Source organism: Natrix helvetica (assembly GCF_964273705.1).
Source record: "Natrix helvetica genome assembly, chromosome: 5".
Taxonomy (NCBI): domain Eukaryota; kingdom Metazoa; phylum Chordata; class Lepidosauria; order Squamata; family Natricidae; genus Natrix; species Natrix helvetica.
In genome coordinates, this window is record NC_138551.1 from 66,175,534 (window position 1) to 66,197,731 (window position 22,198).

Here is a 22,198-nt window from a genome sequence, read left to right on the forward strand (position 1 = left end):
CTATCAGCCTGTGCCACTGCTGAGGTGTTATGGAAGACCCGGATGTTTCAATAGCGGCCTTCTGTGTTCACTATTTATATAGAGAGAGAATTTAGCCACAACTTAGGATTTTTCCGACTCACTTAAGCACTTCAATTTATTAGATGCAAAGTTGAAGTATTAGCACTCTAGAAATAGAGAAGGTTTTTTTTTACCATATTCTTCATCCAAACTGTATTTTTTTTCTGTATTCTTGTTTCACCCAACTCTCCAACCATAACAGAAATAGACATATCCAGGAAGACATCAGAAGTGGATCTCAACCTAAAGAAGACTTTTGTTTGACGTCTAGGCATATATATGAGCATGAAACTGAAATTATTTTGAAGACCTTTAATAACTTATGAAAATAAGCATTAAAACTGATTGTGAAACTGTAAGCTTAATCACTTCTGTAATGGCTCTTTTCATATTGCATATGCTATATGTAAACAGATAATTATATTGGCATCTTTTGACCCTCACTCAAGATAATACAAAGGCAAGCATATTTCTTAGTTTTATTCAAGGCCAGTCCCATCACATTACAGGAAATGTAGCCCAGATATTTAAACTGTGGGTCAAATAGTTGAACATGCAGTGCATCTTACAGCTCTTCATTTGGGGCTTTAAAATAGAGACATATTTTAGAAGCATTATGGCCAGGATATTTATGGTGAATACATCCTTCCTATTCAAAATTAAGGAAGAACTCAAGGAGTTGAGCAATGGCAAAAACAAACATCAGTTAAATATGAACAAAATCAGCAAAAGAATAGTAAAAAAAAGAGCAAAAGTTAAATTAAAAATCAATGGCATATGAAAATAAGCAAAACCTAAACTGGTTTAGGTAAAATGGGCAACTTTTTCAGGTACTGAATACCATTGGAGGATCTTGCATAAAGGCAATCCTTCTAGTGTACAGAATCTTTCGAAGTCGTCATATCTGAGAAAAATTCAATGTCCTCACCTTTGAGATCTTGTCATTTGCATCTTGAAACTTTGAAAATTTTGGAATTCTTATATAATGATCTTTGAGGTCAATGGCCAGCATTTTGGTTTATAGATTAGATTGATCTCCATTGTCTTTCAGTAAAAAATATATATCAATGTTGTAGGTTGCTTGGTGTTCCAGTGAAGCAACAATGAGCTTCTTAAAGCAACTGCGACTGCAAATAAATCCTCCTTTATCTAACAGACACACCTGAGGTAGGCATTGATATACACAAAACCTGTCCATTGTTTTTGTAGTAACTAACCAGATCCAAAACTAACTGTTGCCTAAGTAGTCAGGGGTACTTTTGTCTACTCAGAATTACATTTGTTAGGCTATTTCCAATTCCAAATATTGAGCAAGATTTTATTCATTCATTGAGTCAGTCAGTCAATTGGCCAATCAACTTAAATGAATGTTCATCTAACCACAATTTTTTTTAAAACAAAAACAACGAAGCATGAAAACAGAAATACAAGTCGAATACTGTTGATGAGTGTTTCTCAACCTTGACAACTTTAAGATGTGTGGACTTCAACTCCCAAAACTCCCCAGCCATCATATGCTGGTTGGAGAATTTTGGGAATTTCACATGTCTTAAAAGTTGCCAAGGTTGAAAAGCACTACTGTAGATAATTGATAGCTAGGATTTTTAAAAAATCCATAGAAAGACAATGCAAATATTTCAAGAAAACTATTTTTCCAGATTCCAATAGACACTTTGATTCCCAAACCCAGTCAAAGAACCACGTCTTCAGAGCCTTCCAAAAAACCAAGAGGATCAGGACCTATCTGATCTACAGAAAGATGAGGTTCCACGGGGAAGATACAGCAACAGGAATCTGAGGAACCTAAGGAAAGAGTAAACCATGTATTTCATAAGCATATTTGGCGTTAGAACTACTTTTGGACATTTTTCTTCTGCGCTATTTGTTGTGGTTTTACTTTTCCATTTGCTATTGTACTTGAGTAATTGAAATAGTAATACTTGTATGCAAAGAAGTAATAATTATAAACCCAATTTTTAAGAATTACAGCAATATATTTTCTTATAGTTTTGTTGGCAATATGTACTCTGGAGTACATGTCTTTGTGTCAAGATATCAGAGTGGTATTCCATAAAGGAGTGATGATCTTCCCATTACAGGGCCTTGTTATCCTGGCTGGTATCCGACAGAACAGACAACAAGACCGTAAGATGTTATCTGCCAACGGAAGTTATATCAGGTTGAAATGAATATGTTGATCTTGGCTGCATCCCTGTTCTTTAATGGTCCCCAAGTTGTCCTTTTACCCTAGCCTTTATTGGCTTTTAGCATCTCTAACGAAACATTTTCTGTTTTTCAAAGTTTTATTAATTTTATTCAAAATTATGTCCAATCTACAACTATCCCATTTTATATCAATCATTTAGGATATTTAAATCCATGGTTCAATAAAAAAGGTGTCCTGATTAAATTCCAGGTAATGCATAGATTTAAGAAGGCATGTTTAACCAATAATTTCTGCTTCCATAAAATACTTTATGAGAAGAAAAGGAGATAAAGAAACCTATTAAAGAAAAAAAAGAACAAATATGCCAAGGAATGCTTGGCAGAGAGTCAACAGACAAACAAAAATCATAGATTATTTTGGCTTCTGATATAAAAAATCTGAAGTTTTCACAAGGACAGAAAAAATATTAATTCAACCCCCTCCCCTAATGCCTGGTATAGGCATTTTCAAAGTGTATTTTGACCCATTTAAGATTATTTCTCAAATATTCTGGTATTAAAGGACCCTATTCTAGAATGGCTAACAGTAACCTATGCAGAAGTACAAAAACTAATTGTTTTTGTACTTCTGCATAATAACAAAATAATAACAATAAAACTCCTAGTGCAGATATAATTCCTCCAGAATTCTTAAAGATAAGTCTTCGCCCCTATAATTAGAATTCTTCCACAATAATTCCTAAAAACTGGGTCAATTCAATTACACTAAAAAAGTACTTCTAGAAATAAAAAAAATGCTAGTTTACAGGAACATATTTTTGTCCTTGTAGCAATTAAATTATTCAAGGCCAAAGCCCTAGGGTTGATGTTTATGAATCTCAGATACCAGAAACCAGAAGAGCAGTTTCCTGGCGCACACATGTGCACCGGAAGCTGAGCTTCCAGTTTCTGGCATATGCATGTGCACCAGTCACCTGGTCTTCCGGTCTCTGGCACATGCACATGCAAAGACCAGCTGCCAGTGCGCATTTATGTGCTGAAAACCAGACGCTTAGTTTCCCGGTGTGCACATGCACACTAGGGAGCTGCTCTTTCTGTTTCCGGCACTGCCACGCACCTGAAAACCAAGTGGCCAGCGCGCATGTATGCGCTGGAACCTGGAAGAATAACAGGCGAAGATGGCGTGCTCTGAGAGCTGGCTCTGCATGCCACTTCCGACACATGTGCCATAGGTTCACCATCACGGATATAGATGGTCAATATCAAACATACTTTCTTTAGACTTTAAAAAAGCTTAGGTAGAACTTAAGTAGAGAAGTCACTGGGCTCGTCAACTGGAAGTTTGGCAATTCAAGACCCAAGCACCTGATGAGGTAAGCTCCCATTCTTGAGAGCATGCAAATGCAACTAGAAAAGTAGGTACCACTTCAGTGGGAATTTAACAGTGTTCCATGTACCTTAGCATATAGTCATGCTGGCCTCATGACCATGGAAGCATCTTTGGACAATGGTGGCTCCCTTGGGTAGGAAACAGAGATGAACACATCCTCCTAGATTCAGACATGACTGGTCAGGAGAAAACTTTCCTTTTTTATATAGGACTTAGACACCCAGGAAGTCAACGCCAAACTCCCTTGGTCGCTCCCCAGGGTATACAGGATCTTTCATAAGATCCTATATACCCTATAGCAAAGAGTCTTCTCAATAGTTCATGTAAGTACTTTTTTACTCGGGTGACAGCTAGTCAATATGTCAGCTTCCATATAAATGTTGAGTGTGAATTTCCTCAAACGTAGAAGTTTGTGTCACACAACCTTTTAGTGGCCTTATATTCTCATTGGTGATCAGAAGTAATGCATCTCTTCCTGGGCCTAACAGACTCCACTCATTATGAGATTATCCGTACTAAACGATAAATACTGGGTCTTTTGAGTGCAGTCACAAAAACTTTATTTATAGCCTTAGCTTGTAGAAATTGTTTGGTGCCTCCAATCAATTGCTAATTTTATAGTGTTTTTCCTCATATATATGTATGTCTTGCTATGTCTGAATGTATTGGTGTGCATTGGTGTGTATTTTAAATTTTGTGACTTTTGGATAGTTAGGATGGATGGATGGATGCCTGTCTGCCTCATTTTGGGCCTTAGATGTTTTTTAAACTTATGTTGATTGAACTGTATTCCACTATTATATATTTTTCTTTTTATTATTGTTGACTAAGCAATATTGAAACATTAGAAGTATGTAGAATTGGGTTTCCTGAAGCAGATGTTCAACACATGCTTCAGTATGCTAAATTTAATCTTTGTAATTTAGAAAAACAGTGGTAAACGGTATTGGAAACATCAAACAGGGAGTCAGATAAATGTGAAAAGATGTTTTACTGAGTTATCCTTCTCGTTCTTGAGCAAGGATTTTCTGTGTCAGTGAAGCTCTATAATTAGCTTGCCAGAGCTGTGTCATCTCTCAACCACAGGGATAGAATCAAATTTCATTTTTACGTCTTATATTTTACTGAAAGGTCATAAAGTAATAACGAGAGATAGATTGCATGATAAGCCAACTTGTTTCTGTTTCTTTCATCTGTGGTGTAATTAACTCTACATAAATGCCTGGGTTTGTATGGTTTTCCTACAAAGGAATGAATATACAGTACATACTCTTTCCCTATTATCTGTGCATAAAAGACACTTACAGGTTTTTCCTTTCCTGCTTGTTAGGTTGACCCTTTTGCATCAAGGGAGGGAGACATCAATGTTTGTTTTCAGTCTTGGTGGGCAGATTGAACCTATCCTCCTCAATGACCATTAAAGTTCCTGGGTTACTAGCAAATTATTATATAGGAAGCATGGAAGTAATGCTTTGTTTATAGAAGTGTTATTACCAATCCAGGCATCCAAGTGTTATTACCAATCCAGGCAAGAAAACCTACCTATTTAAAAATGTTATTTTCTGAGGCTACCATCTAGTCTACATAATAGGAATAAGTTTTCATTACTATTGCTTCAGATAAACATCCTTTTTATATTATAAAAGTGGAAATCTGTATCTAAAAGTTAAATAGAATTTGTTTGGTCTAGTGGTTAAGACACCATGACTTCTTGTACTGCTTTAGGCATGAAAGCTGGATGGGTAACTTTGGGCCACTTACTCTCTCTCAGTCTAACCCACCTCAAAGGGTTGTTGTTACAGGGAAAATAAGAGGTGGAAGGCGTGTTAGGTATGTTTCCTGCCTTGAATTATTTGTAAAAATAATAAAGGTGGGATATAAATAAATAAATCAAATTTTACTTGAGACAGATTAAATGATATTTTGGTAGGATTGTGCATTGAGTGCTCTTGAACAGGGTTACCTGATGGGTAAGGATTGCCTTCCTAAATGATTATTAGCATATTTAATATACAGACTTGTAATCTGCATTGCTCAATGTCATTTTAAGTGAAAATACTGGATTCCAGTTTTTTAGGAAGCTTGAGAGAAACCAAAAAGTGAACATCTCAAATACACCCTATATAATTCTGTAGCTTAATTTCAACTTTCTTTTTTATATTTGGAAGCCGGGTTTTTTTTCCATGAAAGATAACTTTTCATGATAATATCTAATTACCATGATACAGAACAGGCCACTTGGGGGGGGGGGGGAAGAGATGGAGAGGAATCAACAATGTAGCTCACAATTAATAAAACCAAATTACAGGAATATTAGCCCAGTTTTTAATCATTGAACTGAAAGCTCTTTTCACAATTTTCTCAATAAATTGGTGCAAGGAAATAAAATGGGAATAGTTACTGTTTCGGATGAGGGGAGGAGAAAGAGGCCCCGATTTATTGAAAACAGCTGTGCTACTCCCCAAAAAACAGTTTTTCTTAGTGTATGCATATTATTAGATATATTACTAGTAGTAGTATATATTAGAGGGGTTGTATAATTTTGTGTGTGTGTGTGTGTGTTTGTTTTCGTAGATTTTCACGGGTGTAGGTATGCTGGTTTTGTTGTATTCGGGTCTTTTCCCGTGTAGGATTGAGATTGTCTTGGCAACGTTTCGGCAAAATCTCACTTGCCATCTTCAGGCTTGGGCTTAAAAGACCACAGCCTGAAGATGGCGAGTGCGATCTCGCTGAAACGTTGCAAAGACAATCTCAATCCTACATGGGAGAAGACCCGAATACAACAAAACCAGCATATACATATATATATATACACACATACATACATACACATATACATACATACATACTGTGTGTGTGTGTGTGTGTGTCTGTCTGTCTGTCTGTCTGTCTGTCTGTCTATCTATCTATCTATCTATCTATCTATCTATCTATCTATCTATCTATCTATCTATCTATCTATCACCTCTAAGCCTACAGTCCTATCATTCCTTTCCATATGATAATTTAGCATCAATATATTCCCCAAATGAGTGACTTATGAGCCCGGAAAGGTTTTTAAAGTTAGCAGGTGAACCAAAAGAAAGAAAAGAGTAGATAAGAATTATCACCAAAAGGGTGGATGCTTGTTGCTTAAAAGCAAAGTAGCAAGATTCAAATATCTCCAGGATTAGACAAAACCACTAGAGGGTATTGTAGCTTTTTCATTCTTTCCAGCCAAAGAGTTGTCTGATATTGAAGTACACATTCTGAGCATTGCCCAGAGCAGCTGGCAAGAGCGTCTCTCAGCAGAGATAAGCAGACCAAGCAGCTTTTCCCGCAGTTGGGTGACCAGGCCTTGAGCAATATATAATGTGAATATATTGGTAGGCAACATTCAGCACTCCATTTACGGCATGATGTAAAGGGTTACTTCTTTCCTTTTAATTATGTAATAACAAAAATTGTGCCTTTATATATTGTTTATACAAAGCGCGCATCAAATGTACATGAATCAAATGCATTTGCAAAGTTTTGAAATGTGACAACACTTTTCTGTGTTCGATTTTTGATTTTGCACAAAATATGCATACCGGGGGCAATGCAGAAACAAGTATTAAAGGCATGATAAGAACTATGCATTAAATGAACCATTTTAGGAGTAATGTGCCCAAAATGCAACTTCTTGAGACAGAATTTAGAAACTTGGTGTGGATCAGGAAAATGAGTAACTGAGTGAAAATCGATGAATTGAATCTCTATCTAGTTGTAATAGGAAATAGCATGAAGGTAGGTTATCTTCCTTTTACTGCCATACATATTCTTCCCATAATTATTGTTTTAAAGGGAAGGGGAAATATGATGAAACTAATAACTTTGCGGGGGGAATGTTCCAATTACAATAAAGTCTAAAAGGATGGTGTTGGAGCACATGCTTTGCATACATTTGATCCAGATTTAATCCCTGTCATATTTAATTAGCAGTGAGAAAGACCTCTATTCAAAGTCCTAGAGAGTTACTTGGCTGAAATGATTAACAGATGTTTCTGTGGAGATGTCTTGAGCAGTACAAATTGCTCTGGGAAAGGAAAGGCCAGTGATAAAAAAAAAATCCTTCTTAAACCAGACAAGACTATTGATTCATATTCACAAAGAAAATGAACATCGTTTAAGAATTCCATCCATATAATTAACAGTTTTAAGGAATCTGTTGCGCTTCTCCTTTCACATCCCCATCACTGGTTGGGGAGAAGATTTATAAAGAGAAATATGCATGTTCTATATGTATGCGTCTCACCAAGACGCACACACCATAGTTCTGCAGATCAGTTTTGTGTGGTTGTGAGGCTTTGACCTTTATGGGGATGTGGTGATTGGTTTGATTGAGGATGTGATTAGATGACATTTGCAAATTACCACATGTTAAAAAACCATAGCTCACCAGGTTAATTGTGATCACAATATAAGTCTGTGCATTAATGGAAGTAATTACAGGGCTGACAGAGACTCACCTCCTGGAATGGGGGAATTTGTTCCATAAGGCAAAAAGGATTGTGTGAATCTTCCTTGGGAATTATGGAGTAATGATTTTTCTTCCTATGTACCTTTGCATTTTGTAAAATTTGATGTTGTTTGGACTTAGGATAAATGCTAGTAGCATGTGTTATTTTATAGACGTTGAGATTTACTCTTCAAAATAATAAAAATAAACTTTATTTCATCTATGAGAGACACTGAATAGTTTTAGGAGATTTATTCCCTCTTTTGTGTGAATATATATTTACTGTCCTTGGGGGTATATTTAACTGAAATTCTTTGAAGCTGAAGAGTTGAAAGCACCAGCTAAACAGATCTTATTACTATTAAAATTACTGTTTAACTGTAATTATATATTGTTTTGCTCTTACTGTATATCACTGTATTTTGTTGTTGTTATACATTGATTTTGCTGTTGCTTCTGTAAACTATAGAGTTTCTTTGAAGTAGTTTATAAATGCATAGCAAATACCTATTTCTTTTTTTAATATTTTTTTTAATTTTTATTTTCAAAACAAACACAACACAAAGAATCCTCCTTCTTTACATACTGTAGAAAGTGTATCAGTTGGTTACAAAAGACTTTCGTGCATCTCTTCCACAGTCATCAACCATAATTCATATTAACTCAAGTATTTTAACTCAGATATTTATACATATTACCATCATCATACCTCCATTTTCATTTGACTATAATTGTTTAAACGTCCTTCATCATAAAATATACCAAGATTTAAAACATAACCACATACTGGCATTTCATTTGCTATTTCTAAAATCCTCCAATAACACTGAATCCTTATGGCCTATTCTAGCTAAACATCCATAATATTTAGTAGCAAAAATTTTTAATCCTCCTTTCCAAATCACTGTTTACAATTTACATCCAGTTTCCTTATGTTGCACCCATACACATATATACGTTGTTATCATTATCCCTCCTTTATTTGACTGTATCCTGTATCATAGCATTTCCCCCTCTAATAATCTAAATTTAACTAAATGTAACTTAGTTCTTTTTTATTAGTCTTTATATATAACCAAAAAGATTTCTAATCTTCCTTTCATGGGTACCATTCAATATTCATATCCAATTATTACTTATAATAACAATACATATGTATACATTATTATCATTATCAATTATTTATTTAACTATATCTATTGTCACTAAATTTCACTAAGTTTAACTAGTTTTAAATTATACACTTTCATCTATCAACCTTATCTTTTCAGTAGCAAAACAGTCTCATGTCTTCTGCCATTTGTGGTATCAGTCCTCTAATCATCTCCTTAATCAAATTTGTATGGACTTCTCTTTGCAACTCATTGCTTATTAAGTCTCTCATGTAATTTCGATGCCCTTCTTCTGTTTCCTTAATCAAGTCATTTTCCTCTTTGGTTTTTAGGACTCTAACCTCCACTTTTTCCACTTGATAAACCTCTCCAACTTCTTCATCATATTTTACTGTTAGATGCTCTAGGTTTTCCAACTTCTTCTCCGTCCTCTCAAATGTGTTTGATAATTTCTGAATTTCTAACAATATCTTTTGCAGGAAAAAAAACAGTTTTTGTTGCCGGCTTGAAGAACTTCTCTTGGATCGATCAGGGACTTTGCGATGTCCCTGAGATCAGCAAGACGTATTCTTCCTGTTCATTGTCTCTGCGGGACGGTTTAGGTCTGATTGGACCACCCAGCGGCAAAAGTATCGGCTGTGGTCTCGGAGCATCGAGACCGCATGTCTGTATCGTCGCGATGTTGGCTCCTCCTCCAGCAAATACCTATTTCTAAAGAAAAACTTAATTTAATATGATGATAATTAGATTATCATTGTATAATTATTTTTATAAAAGTAAATTTTACAGCATTGATCTTAGTGAAAATTATGGGTATATGGTAGCATATTACCTCAAAGAAGTGGCAAAACTGAAATTTTGCTTCTTAAATTCGTATGTTTGAAGCAGCATGTACTCTGGTATAAGAGGAAGGGAGGGAGGGAGGAATGGAGGGAGTGGGAGAGAGAGAGAGAGAGATATTGACAATATTTCATAATTAGGCTATGACTGTCTAGAATCCTTCTTTCTTACATTTCCAGAAAGTGATGATGGGATATAACCCATGGCAACATAGGCAGCAAACAGATTTGATACATAAATATGTAAAAATATAAATACCAATAACAGAAGCAGTGTGTTCTCAATTGTCATATTCTCCAAAGCTCCTTCCTATTCAGGGATTTGAGTCCGATCCCTAATATCCTGAGAAGAGACTGGAAGCATTTAGCAACTAGTGCAACATACAATTAAAATCAGTAAACAAAGGTTTCTTGATTACATGTTTGACAGTAGATTAGCTAATGCATTGTCTATTTGCTGCCTTCTTATTTCATCTTTGAGAGCCAGAGGTGTTTAGAAAGCAGAGATGCATCAAGAACAGCTATTGTAATGTTTGACAGACATTGATACAATTAAGATGCCTAATGCACATAAGAAGCAGATTAGAGTTGGAAGAACTGCTTAATGTGAAACTTGTTTATACTGGAACGAGGTCTTATTTTCATCAATAATTCTTGCCTGCCAGAAAGCAGACTGCAGTCACTGGGCCAGAAGTGGTTGAGAAAGTAGATTTGTAAAAATATCCCTGGTTTTCAATCAATTGCACAGCCGGTGATCATTTTCACAGTATGAGTTCTTTCAATCTTATTTTCCCTTCCATGGTATTTTTTGTTTTGTTTTATTTATCGTTTCTCTTTCTTAACTGTACACATTTGTCTTTAGAAGTGTATTGTGGAATACACGTAAATGAATGCAATATCTGCATTCTCATTAACAAAACTCCAGCATTCTAATACTAGATTTTACCTTACTCTACAACAATGATTCTCAACCTTGGCAACTTTGAGATGTGTGGACTTCAGCTCCCAGAATTCCCCATCTCAATGCTGGCTAGGAAATTCTGGGAGCTAACTTCATGCCAAGGCTGAGAAACACTGCTATGAAACTTTATTTTAATTAAATCAATGACATTTGCTCTTGGGTGGCAGAGGAAAAGCATAAAAAAACTAGAAACCTAAATACTATCATAAAACAAAAGGCTTCCCACTATTTTTATTCATTTCTATTCAGTATGCGCTCTTATCCTATGAAATTTAATAGGATTTTCATTCTAAATGTGGAGGCATGGACCTGTATCTTTAGTAACAATGCTAAGATGATACAAGAAAAGAGGAACTTGATAAGTTGGCGTTTGCACTATGAAGTTGTATATATTTATTCTGTAGCACATGGGATTGCTTTGGAATAATGGAAAATTGTAGTTGCTGTAGGAAACTGGCTTTGCTCCAGGGCAACAGAATCGCTTTTGAAAAATCATACTATGCTTCCATTTTCTATACACCAAAGTTGAGCAGGAATTCTTCCCTAGTGATCTTTATCTTCACTTTGTTAGCTTTCTTCTCTGTTTATCAGGAATATGATGGAGCCATATTGTTAATTATTTATTCGTATTGTTAATAGTCATCTGACAATTGTGAGCCACAACAAAGGACTTGGATCAAGGTGACAAGTCATTTCTCTCTAATTCTCTCTCTAATGCTTCCTGCCAAATCTTCCCAGCATCCTCAGTTTGCACATGTGGTATTTTACAGTGCCAATCTATGATCTTCAGGCATCAAGGATATTGAAGAGGAGAGAAAAAAAGCATGAGGTTCCTGTATCAAAATGCAAACTTGTGGGTCTCTGAGGTAAATCTCCTTGACCAACTCTTTTACTTTATCAGCATGCAGACTTGCTGGAAAAAAGTAGCAGCAGGAAACACAAGCGCAAGACTGGTGTTTCCTGACATTATTCAATATTTATTTATTTATATCTATTTATTTATGGAAATAATTATTTTACCTTCCTGATTATGTGCAGTCGTCTTCTTCCTAGCGTTATTCCTGCATGCCAGGGTTCACTTATTCCCGCTACGGCTTGGTCCTTTCCTGTGCAGTGAAGAAAAATATAATCTATGGTCAGTTATCTGGTCTGTCTATGATAAATAACATTAATGTGATGAGATTTTACATGGTGAGCTCTAATGTCTTTATTTTACTCCCTCCCTCCTTATTAAACGTGCAGGGAATAATTTCATTAGCTGAATGTAGTTGCCTTTTTAAATATTGTACATTGCACCTCTTCTTTTGATAGTATTTAGAAATTAAAAGAGAGCACACAATTTTTATCACATAAAAGAAATAAATAGCAGATTATGAGCTTTAAATTAAGCTGACATTTAGAGTAAAACAATATCTTCCATTTAAAAGAACTTGGTTCTTGGCCCTGAAGAAATAATACAACCCTAGCCATGGAAAAATGGTGGGTGGGTGCAGCTAATGTCTCTGAAAGTCAAAGAACAAAACTATTGAAACTTTAAAAACAAACCAAACCATGGCTTTGTATAACAGTGTCTTCTGTGCAGGCAACTCCTGAGTCCTATATTTGTACATGAGACTAGATTAAGGTAATCAAGGGCTGATCACTTCTTATTCAGGCTTATTCGGAAATGGAATCAATTAGTCTGCGTGGGTATGGTTGCCACAAGATTTATGGCTTAGCATGAGATGTGAACAAAGTCATTGTCTGAGTTCCCACATCACAGTAAGCCATAGTTCAAAAAGCTCTTAGACCAACGCTGTAGGGGGCTCAGCTCAGTATGTGAATACTGTGTGTGTGTTGTTACAATATATTCCTTTACATCTTTTGGTAATATAGTGTGTATGTGCGTATGCGTATTTATATTCATTTAGATTTTTTTTATCCAATGTACACAAAGAACTGTGAAATATCAGCCCAGCTTAAAATACTGATTGATTAATTCTACATTAGGATATTTGAGAGGAAAGTATGCTTAAATCTTGGCTCCAACGTAGAATATATGATGGAACTTACTTCAGAGAGATACAATAGCATCTGCTTGTACATTTATTGACTCTTATTTAATTAATTTCAAGTATCTTGTCTTTTAAGATACAAATCCTTCTTAAGTAACATCATTAATAATAAATATAATTATATATTATTTTTAAAACAATGACATACTTTTGAAATTCCCTCCCCAAAAGCAGTTTTTGCTAATGTCAAGTGAGAGTTGAGGAAGACAAATTTGCAATAAATTTTTAGGATTATCTTTATTTGTTGCCCTCCATTCTTCCCTTTATATTCTGAATGCAAAGAAACCTGACTGATGCCTCAAGACAAAAGTCTCAATATTTTTATTAATAACTTTTAAATACCCTACCGGTTATCCTTTGGGTGCAATTCAAGATGCTAGTTGTTTCAGGACATAGCACCTGGTTGACTTCAACAAGTGTAGTATAACTATACTCCATCTAGATTTATCCCTCTAAATTTAGGATGGGGGCAACTTCCTCCAATCCACTTGAGTTGGATTTTAGTCTCCACAATTTCAATATAGGCGTTGATCAATCTGGGCAGGATGCACAGGAGTTGGAGCCAACACATCTGGGAAACATCAGATTGGGAAGGGAAAGGTTGGTCTTTGTGTAGAAAAAATATTTCAGAAAATGAATGGCACTACAGGGAGTCCTTGACTTAAGACCACAATTGAACCCAACATTTCTGTTGTTAAGCGAGACATTTCTTAAATGAATTTTGTCCCATTTGATGACCTTTCTTGTTAAGTGAATCCCTGCAGTTGTTAAGTTAGTAACACAGTTGTTAAGTGAATCTGGCTTCCCCATTGACTTTGCTTGTCAGAGGTCGCAAAAGGTGATCACATGATCCTGGGACACTGCAACTGTCATAAATACAAGTCAGTTTCCTAGCATCTGAATTTTGATCACATGACCATGCTGCAACAGTTGTAAGCCTGAAAAATGGTCCTCAGTCACTTTTTTCAGTGCCATTATAATTTTGAATGGTTGTACATTGAAGACTACCCGTGTTCCAGCATTTTAGGTACACAAATCTTGGATGTCATAAACAACAAGGCACAATTCTGCTATTTAAATTAATACTGAGTTGATAAATGTAATTGCCTAGGGATGTTAAAAACAACAGTTATCTTTTTTTCAGCGAACCACAATGTGGACAGATGAGCAAAAGAAGAACCATGCATTGTGATACTTTACACAGTATGGGCTGTTGGCGTGAGCTCCGAGCTTGGCAATTTGTTTGCAAACGTTTCATCGCCATTCGAGGAGACGTTAGTGCGCTTTTAATTGTGCTCATCTGTCAGACCACTGGCCTTTAAATACCTTTTTATGTGATGCAAATTAGTGTGGATGTTGTTTGTTTGGCTACGTCTGAGTCATGGTCTGATTTCGGACCATTTGATTGGCTGGTTGTTGTGCTCTAACAGACAAGCACAACTCAAAGTACACTGACGATGTCTCCTTGAATGGTGACGAAACATTTGCCACCAAATTGCCAAGCTCAGAGCTCAAACCAACAGCCTAACTACCAACCCGAGCCACTTATATTCAAATATATTTCATATTTTACAGTATGTAATGGGCATAATTTGCATTGTAATGTCATGGCACACTTCGTTGTCATTTTGAGAAAATCTTGGCTTGCTGCAGATAGGCCTGGACCACATAAAAGTCACAATATTCCAAAATCATCTAACAGTGAATTAAAGAATTGCCCTTGTCCGCATTAGCCAAATGCATACCATCATGTAACTTTTCATTTTGCAATGGTCGAAATTCTTCACATATTTCCAACCTAAGCATTCCTGCAGAATGCTAAACAATATTTCATTAATTTGGCTTGAAATCTTTCACAGATAGATAGATAGATGATGATAGATAGATAGATAGATAGATAGATAGATAGATAGATAGATAGATAGATAGATAGATAGATAGATAGATAGATAGATGATAGATAGATGATAGATAGATGATAGATAGATAGATAGATAGATAGATAGATAGATAGATAGATAGATAGATAGATGATAGATAGATGATAGATAGATGATAGATAGATAGATAGATAGATAGATAGATAGATAGATAGATAGATAGATAGATAAACAAATAAACAAATAAACAAACAAATAACAACTAATTAATAAATAATAAATAATAATGATAAATAAATATAAATAAATAAATAAATCCTGTCTTATTAATACTCTCTTGAAAGTCCAAATTCCTCTAATACACTTTGATTTAATAGGCAACGTCCTTAACAGCTTATTAAATTGAAATATTATTTTTTCAATTTTTATATTAAACTAGCTGTACCCGGCCACGCGTTGCTGTGGCCCAGTCTGGTTAAATGGAAAAGAAAGAAAAGAGAAAGCGCAAGTCCCCCAGCAGAGGCAGCCCCCGCATGGAAGTGAACCACGGTGGCCCCTGCAAGAGCCGCCACGGAGGATGCTCCCATGGCCCCGGCCTGGCCGAGCTGAGGAGGAGGAGGCCGCCGCCCCCAACCCGGCTTCCCTCAGTGGTGGCGGCGAGAGGAGGTGGCCGGCATCCCCTGAGGAGCAGGAGGAGGAGGAAGGAGCCGCCCCTGGCGATGTGGACGTGAGGCAGCCCCCACTGGCCACGGCCCCATCCAGAGATGCCATCGCCACTGCAGTCACCGCCTCACAGGGCACCCAGCGGCCACTCCAGCCCTGTTGCGCCTCAGGCTGACACCGCCGCCGCCCTGTCGGAGCCGCCTTGGCGACGCCGTAGCTGGCTCCCTGTGAGGGGGGTGGAGAGCACTTGCAGCTGGCTGGGCTGAGGAGACACTCCGCCTCCATCTCCTCTGGAGCTCCACTGGGCTGGGCGGGAGGAGGCTGGCTTAAGGGTGGGAGGAGGCGGCCGAGGGATGGGGCAGGCACCGCCCCGCCGCAGACAGGAAAGGCCTGGCGGGAGGGGAGGAGAGAGAGGGGAGGGGGAGGCCGAAAGTCTTCGGCTCCCCTTGGTGAAAATGGCGAAGCTCGTCGGAGGTGGGGCGGAAAGGGGAAAGGGTGCAGCCGCAGCCCAGCCACACATATAAAGGGACCGTTGGGACGAAGCTGGAAAGAGGCCGAACTGTTCCAAATATACTATACTCAAGAAATGAACGCTATAGTATAGCGTGTGTTGCTTTTACGTCCAGCAGATGGTGCTGGTTTTCAAAAAAGCATGTTTTTACAAAAAAGCATGTTTTTACCTGTCACAGGTGTGACATCTATATAATATACGTATATAAAAACATGCGCGTAGTCGAATGCAACATTGTGTCACAATTTCAAAGCAATCGGTGAAGAACTTTAGGAGATTTGAGATTTTGAACAAACAAACATTACATTTTTATTTATATAGATTTGCTCTTCGGCTAAGTGGCCCTATTGAAAAATGTGTACACCTTACATATGCTCAAAATTAATTGTAAAAAAAATACAATTTGAAAATTGTATTGGGAAAATATGAAATGTTTTCAAAATCAGCATCAAGGGCTTGAATTTATCCTGTGAAATAAAACTTTCCATGTGTCAGCAATAGTTTTCTTGTCTATTAAAAAGTGAAATTCATTACCATAAGAAGCATTTGCTCATAGATTCTGGCATCTCACTAAATACTCATGTGCGAAAAGGAAAGAAAGCACATTCCTTTGAACATTGGACTTTATTTTTGAGCTCTACAAAGGAAACTGCAAAATAAACAGCAGATTACCAGATGGTCTGATGTATCAACAATAATAAAAATTTCTAAGCTCAAGGTTATAAGATATTAGGATGTGATTATCTGCTATAATGGCCTAACTCTGAAGTTACTGCTTTAATAAAGAAAGACAGCACTGTTTATAATTACAGTGTACAAACTCAGAAACTGATGGGCATGTAATGCATACACTGAAAGCTTTAATTTTCTGCATTAAAGGATGCATTTTACACCATTCCTCATCTGAAAATATAGCTTACAAATAACATAAGTGAAACAATCCCTTCTTGCAGAAATTACAGATTTAAAAACATAGAACAAAACAGGATTAGAAAGAATAGGGAAAGTGTCGAATCAGAGCCAAGTGGTTTTCAGTACCACAATCAGCAGATTAAAGAGATGGATCTGCCCCAGAGGTGGGTTGCTCCCGGTTCAGCCCAGATTGGGCGAACCGGAAGTGGCAGCAGTGGGAGGCTCCGCCCATCCACTTGCATATGTGCAGAAGCGTGTGTGCACACGAGAGCACGAATGAACCGGTAGCGCCATAATTTGCAACCCACCTCCGATCTGCCTATGAACAAGCTATTATATTCCATTACTCATGTGGCCTTGGCACAGTGAGTGACGAGAGATTTTACAACTATATATTTCTGTTTACCCAAAGAACAGGAGTAGGTTTGTCAAACTGGACATAGTATAACTGCATCAATTCTATATTGAAAATCTAGCACTAGTTACAAGCTTTTTCGCAGCCTCAATTTTGAGAGGCTTGATTTAAGTTTCAACATCCTAAATCCTTTTAAATTGGTTATCTGCAGAGTAAAGCATTTCTGTTATTATGGATAATAATTTCTCAGGATAATTTTTCAGTTATCAAAGCTACAAAGGGACTGCCCTCCAGAGTTTGGAAGCAACACCAATAGCATTTAAAAAAAAAGACTCTTGCCTTATTTGCGTAGCTGTCATTAGTCTCTGTATTCTTTGTCCATACAAAGAGTATCAAAAAGAGCACTAAGGAGCTGCCCTTGAAGAGCATCCGGAATCTCCAGTTGATACAAAATGCAGCGGCCTGAATGGTTTTGTGCACACCTTGCTGTGCACATGTCTCACCTCGCCTGCAGGAGCTGCATTGGTTGCCAATTGACTTCTGGGTGCCATTCAAGGTGCTGGTTGTCACCTTTAAAGCCCTTCATGACTTAGGGCTAGATTATCTGAGGGACCATCTCTTGCTAGTCACATCTACTTAACCCACCAGAGCGAGGAGTCAAGAATTGTTGTGGGCCCCATCCCTTAGGGCAGTGATGGCTAACCTTTTTCTAAAGGTGTGCCAAAATCGCACATGCGTGCTATTGCATGCACGCGCATTTCTACCCTTGTGCATATACACACAACCGCTACTGCCTGCATGTGCGTGCACGCTCCCCCTGCACATGCGCCCCTATGGGGGGGAGTTTTCACCCTCCCCAGGCTCTGGAGGCTTTCCTGAAGCCTGAGGAGGGTGAAAATGGCCTCCCCCAGAGGGTCGGGGGAGGGTGAAAAGTGGTCAATGGCCCAAACGAAAGTTCGGGAACAAACTTCTGGTTTGCCCATTGGACCTGTTTTTCACCACCACCACCCAGCCTCAGGAAAGCCTCCAGAGCCTGGGGAGGGTGAAAAACAGGTCCAACGGGCCAACTGGAAGTTCGTTCCCAAACTTCTGGTTGGGCCATTGGGCCGCTTTTTGCTCTCCCCAGGCTTCAGGAAAGCCTCCAGCGCCTGGAGAAGGTGAAAAGCGGCCCAACCAGAAGTTCAAGAACGAACTTTGGCTCCCTCTCTCTGCAACATCATTCCCCCAGAGATTAGAATGGCCCCCACTCTGACACTCTTCCAGAAGGCCCTGAAGACCTGGTTCTGCCAGCGGGCCTAGGGAACCCAGAGCGGGAAGGAGCCCTTAAATGGCTTGCGTGATGTGTTGTTGCCTGGGTGGGGGGTTATTTTATTATATATGATTCTCTCTTTTATTAGTTTTATTGTTTCTATATGATGTTTTTATATTCTTATAAGCTGACTTGAGTCACCATGTGTGAATAGGCAGCTAAATAAATAAATAAAAAGCAATCTTATTATAAGTATAACTTAATCTTTTTTTCATGTTTTAAATTATTGCTAATAATTTAAATGTTCACTACTCGAACATTTCATTATCCTATTGATTTCTGGTGGTTGTTTTTTTAATTCTTCTATACTGTTGTGGTTTTCACAAAAGTGAAATTCTCTGAATAAATAGAAGAAAGTTCTAATCTCATACACTGACTGTGTGGCAAATCAGAGATGTTTGATCAGTGGACTACCAGTGAAGAGTGAGTCTAAACAGTATAAATGAGGACTTTTATCCATTTGAGAAACAAAGACAACTTCAGAGCATTATCAAAAGGGAAAACTCCCCGGAAGCCTCACCCCGAATCAAATATATGATTTGTGCTAACAAGTGTGTGTTGAATCCTGAAAATCAATCATTGGTAGCTTTATCTTCACCGGTTGAGAAATAAATAAAACCTTGAGTTTTAAACTGGTTGAATGAAAATAGAACCAATGACTGAAGCTGCACTGACTCTGATTCCTGTCTTTGAAGCCCAGAGAACCAAAATGATTTCTTAAGATGGTCTTAAGATATCTCAAGATATCACCTTCATTCCAAAATATCACTTCAAGATATCACCTTGAATCATTCCAAAAATAAGCTCATTAAAGACAGCAGCTGCAGTCAAATCTGCAATCAAAATATATAAAATGTACCAAAAGTCAGACTCCCTAAGCCAATAGATGATGTAAGGGAGACCTTCCCATTATAATTCACATTAGATGAAATATTACTGTGTATTCATAGGTCATGAGTTAAAGGAATCAGGAAGTATTTAGAACAAACTGGCAGCCAATTTGAACGTTTAAAGTAATGTATTTAATAAATCGTGTGTCAGGCTTGGAAGCCTGAGGGTATAGGGACTTTCAAGCCTGCCACATATTCAAACATAGTAACTATGGGAACGTGGGAGAAGGGATGGTATGAAGCTTGGGAAATGTGTAGCCAAAATAACATTCCTTCTCAGAAAATCAAGGTCGCCTTGTCCCTGTACCTGGACGGATGTGGATGGGAGGAATTTTCATTTATGGCAATGACTGATTGGACCAAGTGATGGACTTGTGGGTGTTGGGGCAGGGTCTTGAACTTACAACTGGGGGGGGGGGAAACCTGGAGGCTTTCAGATTCAGGTTTTCTCAATTGTGCCAACATGGCTCTTCTAATAAATTGGTGTTTTGAGGAATCTCTTGCCTCGCATTCTTACTTTATTGAGGATGCTATTTGAAACCCAGATATCGTGTTATACGGGACTACGGGACTAGCTCTTATTTCAAGATGTTACGAATAAAATATATGTGAAATTGATCACCATTTTGCAGTGCTTAACAAGAAGTGATTTAGTGTAATTACTAAAGGGAGTATTTGGCAAGTTTCTCTGCATGCTAACCATGACCCGTTCAATAATTACAATGTGAGTAGAAGTGGGATCCTCCTTTAATTTCCTAAGTGTTAAGAAGGATGGGTGTTTGTTTTTGTAACTTCATCGCTGGTACTGAACAACATGTTCAAAATCTTAAATTTGCTTTGGTTAAGTGGGTAAATTAACTTACTTAATATAAAATTACATAAATAACAACTTAGTGGATAGGATTAATTAGTGTCTCCTTTGTCATAGACCAGAACAGTCCATTTGTAGATATGGTTCATAGTTTTTTGGTTTTGGTAGGGGAGAAGGAAGGTGACAGTGATGAGTTTGACGACACAAAGGGGGCAGGACTCCTATTTAAGTCCTATTAAGGTGAATGATGGCCTGATTTTGTAGACACTGGGTTTTAGAGTTTAAATGTAAAATATAACATATAGGAATTTCAGGGATTCTTTGAACAATGTTTGTGGTTGACTGTCTCAGAATGGTAGGAAAAGTCCACTACAGATTGTTAGGACTTGCACTGCCAACATGTGGGTGGTGTGTTTGGAAGTGGTTCCAGGGATTGCAAAAGAAAAAAGGGAATTCAGAGCTAGAATTTGCCTAATCCTGCTCAAAACCATGTCCATACAAGCAACCCCTATAATAATCAAGTGCACGGACAAACACATCACAAAGCCAGGGTGGGAGTCGGGAAGAGATAAAGTACAAAATTTGCTGTGGGCCATGTTCATTATATCTTTGTTTAAACATTGACTCACGGCTAAAAGAGACAGAAGGCACCGTGTGAAGTAGCACTGGGAAATTAGACTCCATGGAAAATGAAATTGTGTAACTTGCTATTGTTTACATGCCTCAATTCATCCTCTCGCTGTTTTGTGCTTTTCTCCCCTTTGTAGACCTTGTGATGAACAGCATCCAGAAGTCAAAGCCGACCTTTATGTGAACAATCTGGCAGAAGCCGTTGATATAATTCTCAAGTATTTGCCTAAATAAAAATACTGCAGGAGTCCATTCTAGGCAGATGTTAATGTAAGGTCTTTGGCATAGCTGCACATTTCTAGCAATGTTCAAGCCTTCCTCCATTGTTTATGGACTAATTGGGAAGCTATTTACAGTCCCACATAGATGCCTTCAGCAGTCTAGTTTAATTTGCCATTGTATCCAGTTAAAGTGATATACTGTATTAACCACACACACACAAAAACAAAAGCAAAGTTCAATGCATCCCTGTTACTCTGCTCTAGGAATCATTTGAATCTTGTTTGTTCGATTTGGGGATCCTGTAACACATAACTGAATAAACCTTTGTGCCATGTGGACTGTTTTTTGTGTTGGCCACTTTTTATCATTGTCTTATTTCTTGCAAAAAAGAACCCTACAGCAGGGGTGTCAAACTCAATTTCATTGAGGGCCACATCAAGGTTGTGTTTGATTTCAGAGGGTCAGGGTGCGTGTGGCCAGGGTAAGCATAGCCAGCTCAGCATCACTCATGTCGGGGGCGCCTATGCTGGACCAAACACTCTGCAAGTGAAAACAGGCTCCCGAGTTCCATGTTTGGTTGCCTCCTGTAACCCTCTGCCAGTGAAAACGGAGCTCGGGAGGGCCGCATGTAGCCCTCCCAACCTCCATTTTCACTTGCAGAGGCACCACAAGCCTCCCCCAGGTTGGATGTGGCCCGTGGACCCCTGTGCTACAGAAAGCAATCTCTGCAGATCCTAAAGAGTTTGGTGCAGAATTACCTCAGCAGACACAAGTAAGATCACGTCTTTGGATATTTTTTCATTTTTATTGTCTCCACCCATTCAGTAGGAAAAAGGAAAGGATGATGGTAAGGAATATAGACAGATGTTTATACAACAGTCAGAGTGTTGATCAGCATCCATACTTCAGCTGGCCCAAATGTTTCCTTCTCCTTCCTCTGGGGAGGGACGGAT

The 22,198-nt window shown here is 37.9% G+C and overlaps 1 protein-coding gene across 2 annotated transcripts in view; it reads left to right on the forward strand.

The window, feature by feature from the left end:
* LHPP (phospholysine phosphohistidine inorganic pyrophosphate phosphatase) overlaps positions 1 to 21,577 on the forward strand; it is a 190,875-nt gene extending 169,298 nt beyond the window's left edge. For both annotated transcript variants that reach the window (XM_081955457.1, XM_081955458.1), the window contains one exon: positions 21,161 to 21,577. In XM_081955457.1, the coding sequence (XP_081811583.1) occupies positions 21,161 to 21,257 (97 nt within the window). In that variant the 3' untranslated portion in view covers positions 21,258 to 21,577. The remainder of the gene's footprint in view (positions 1 to 21,160) is intronic.
* The last annotated feature ends 621 nt before the right edge of the window (positions 21,578 to 22,198 follow it).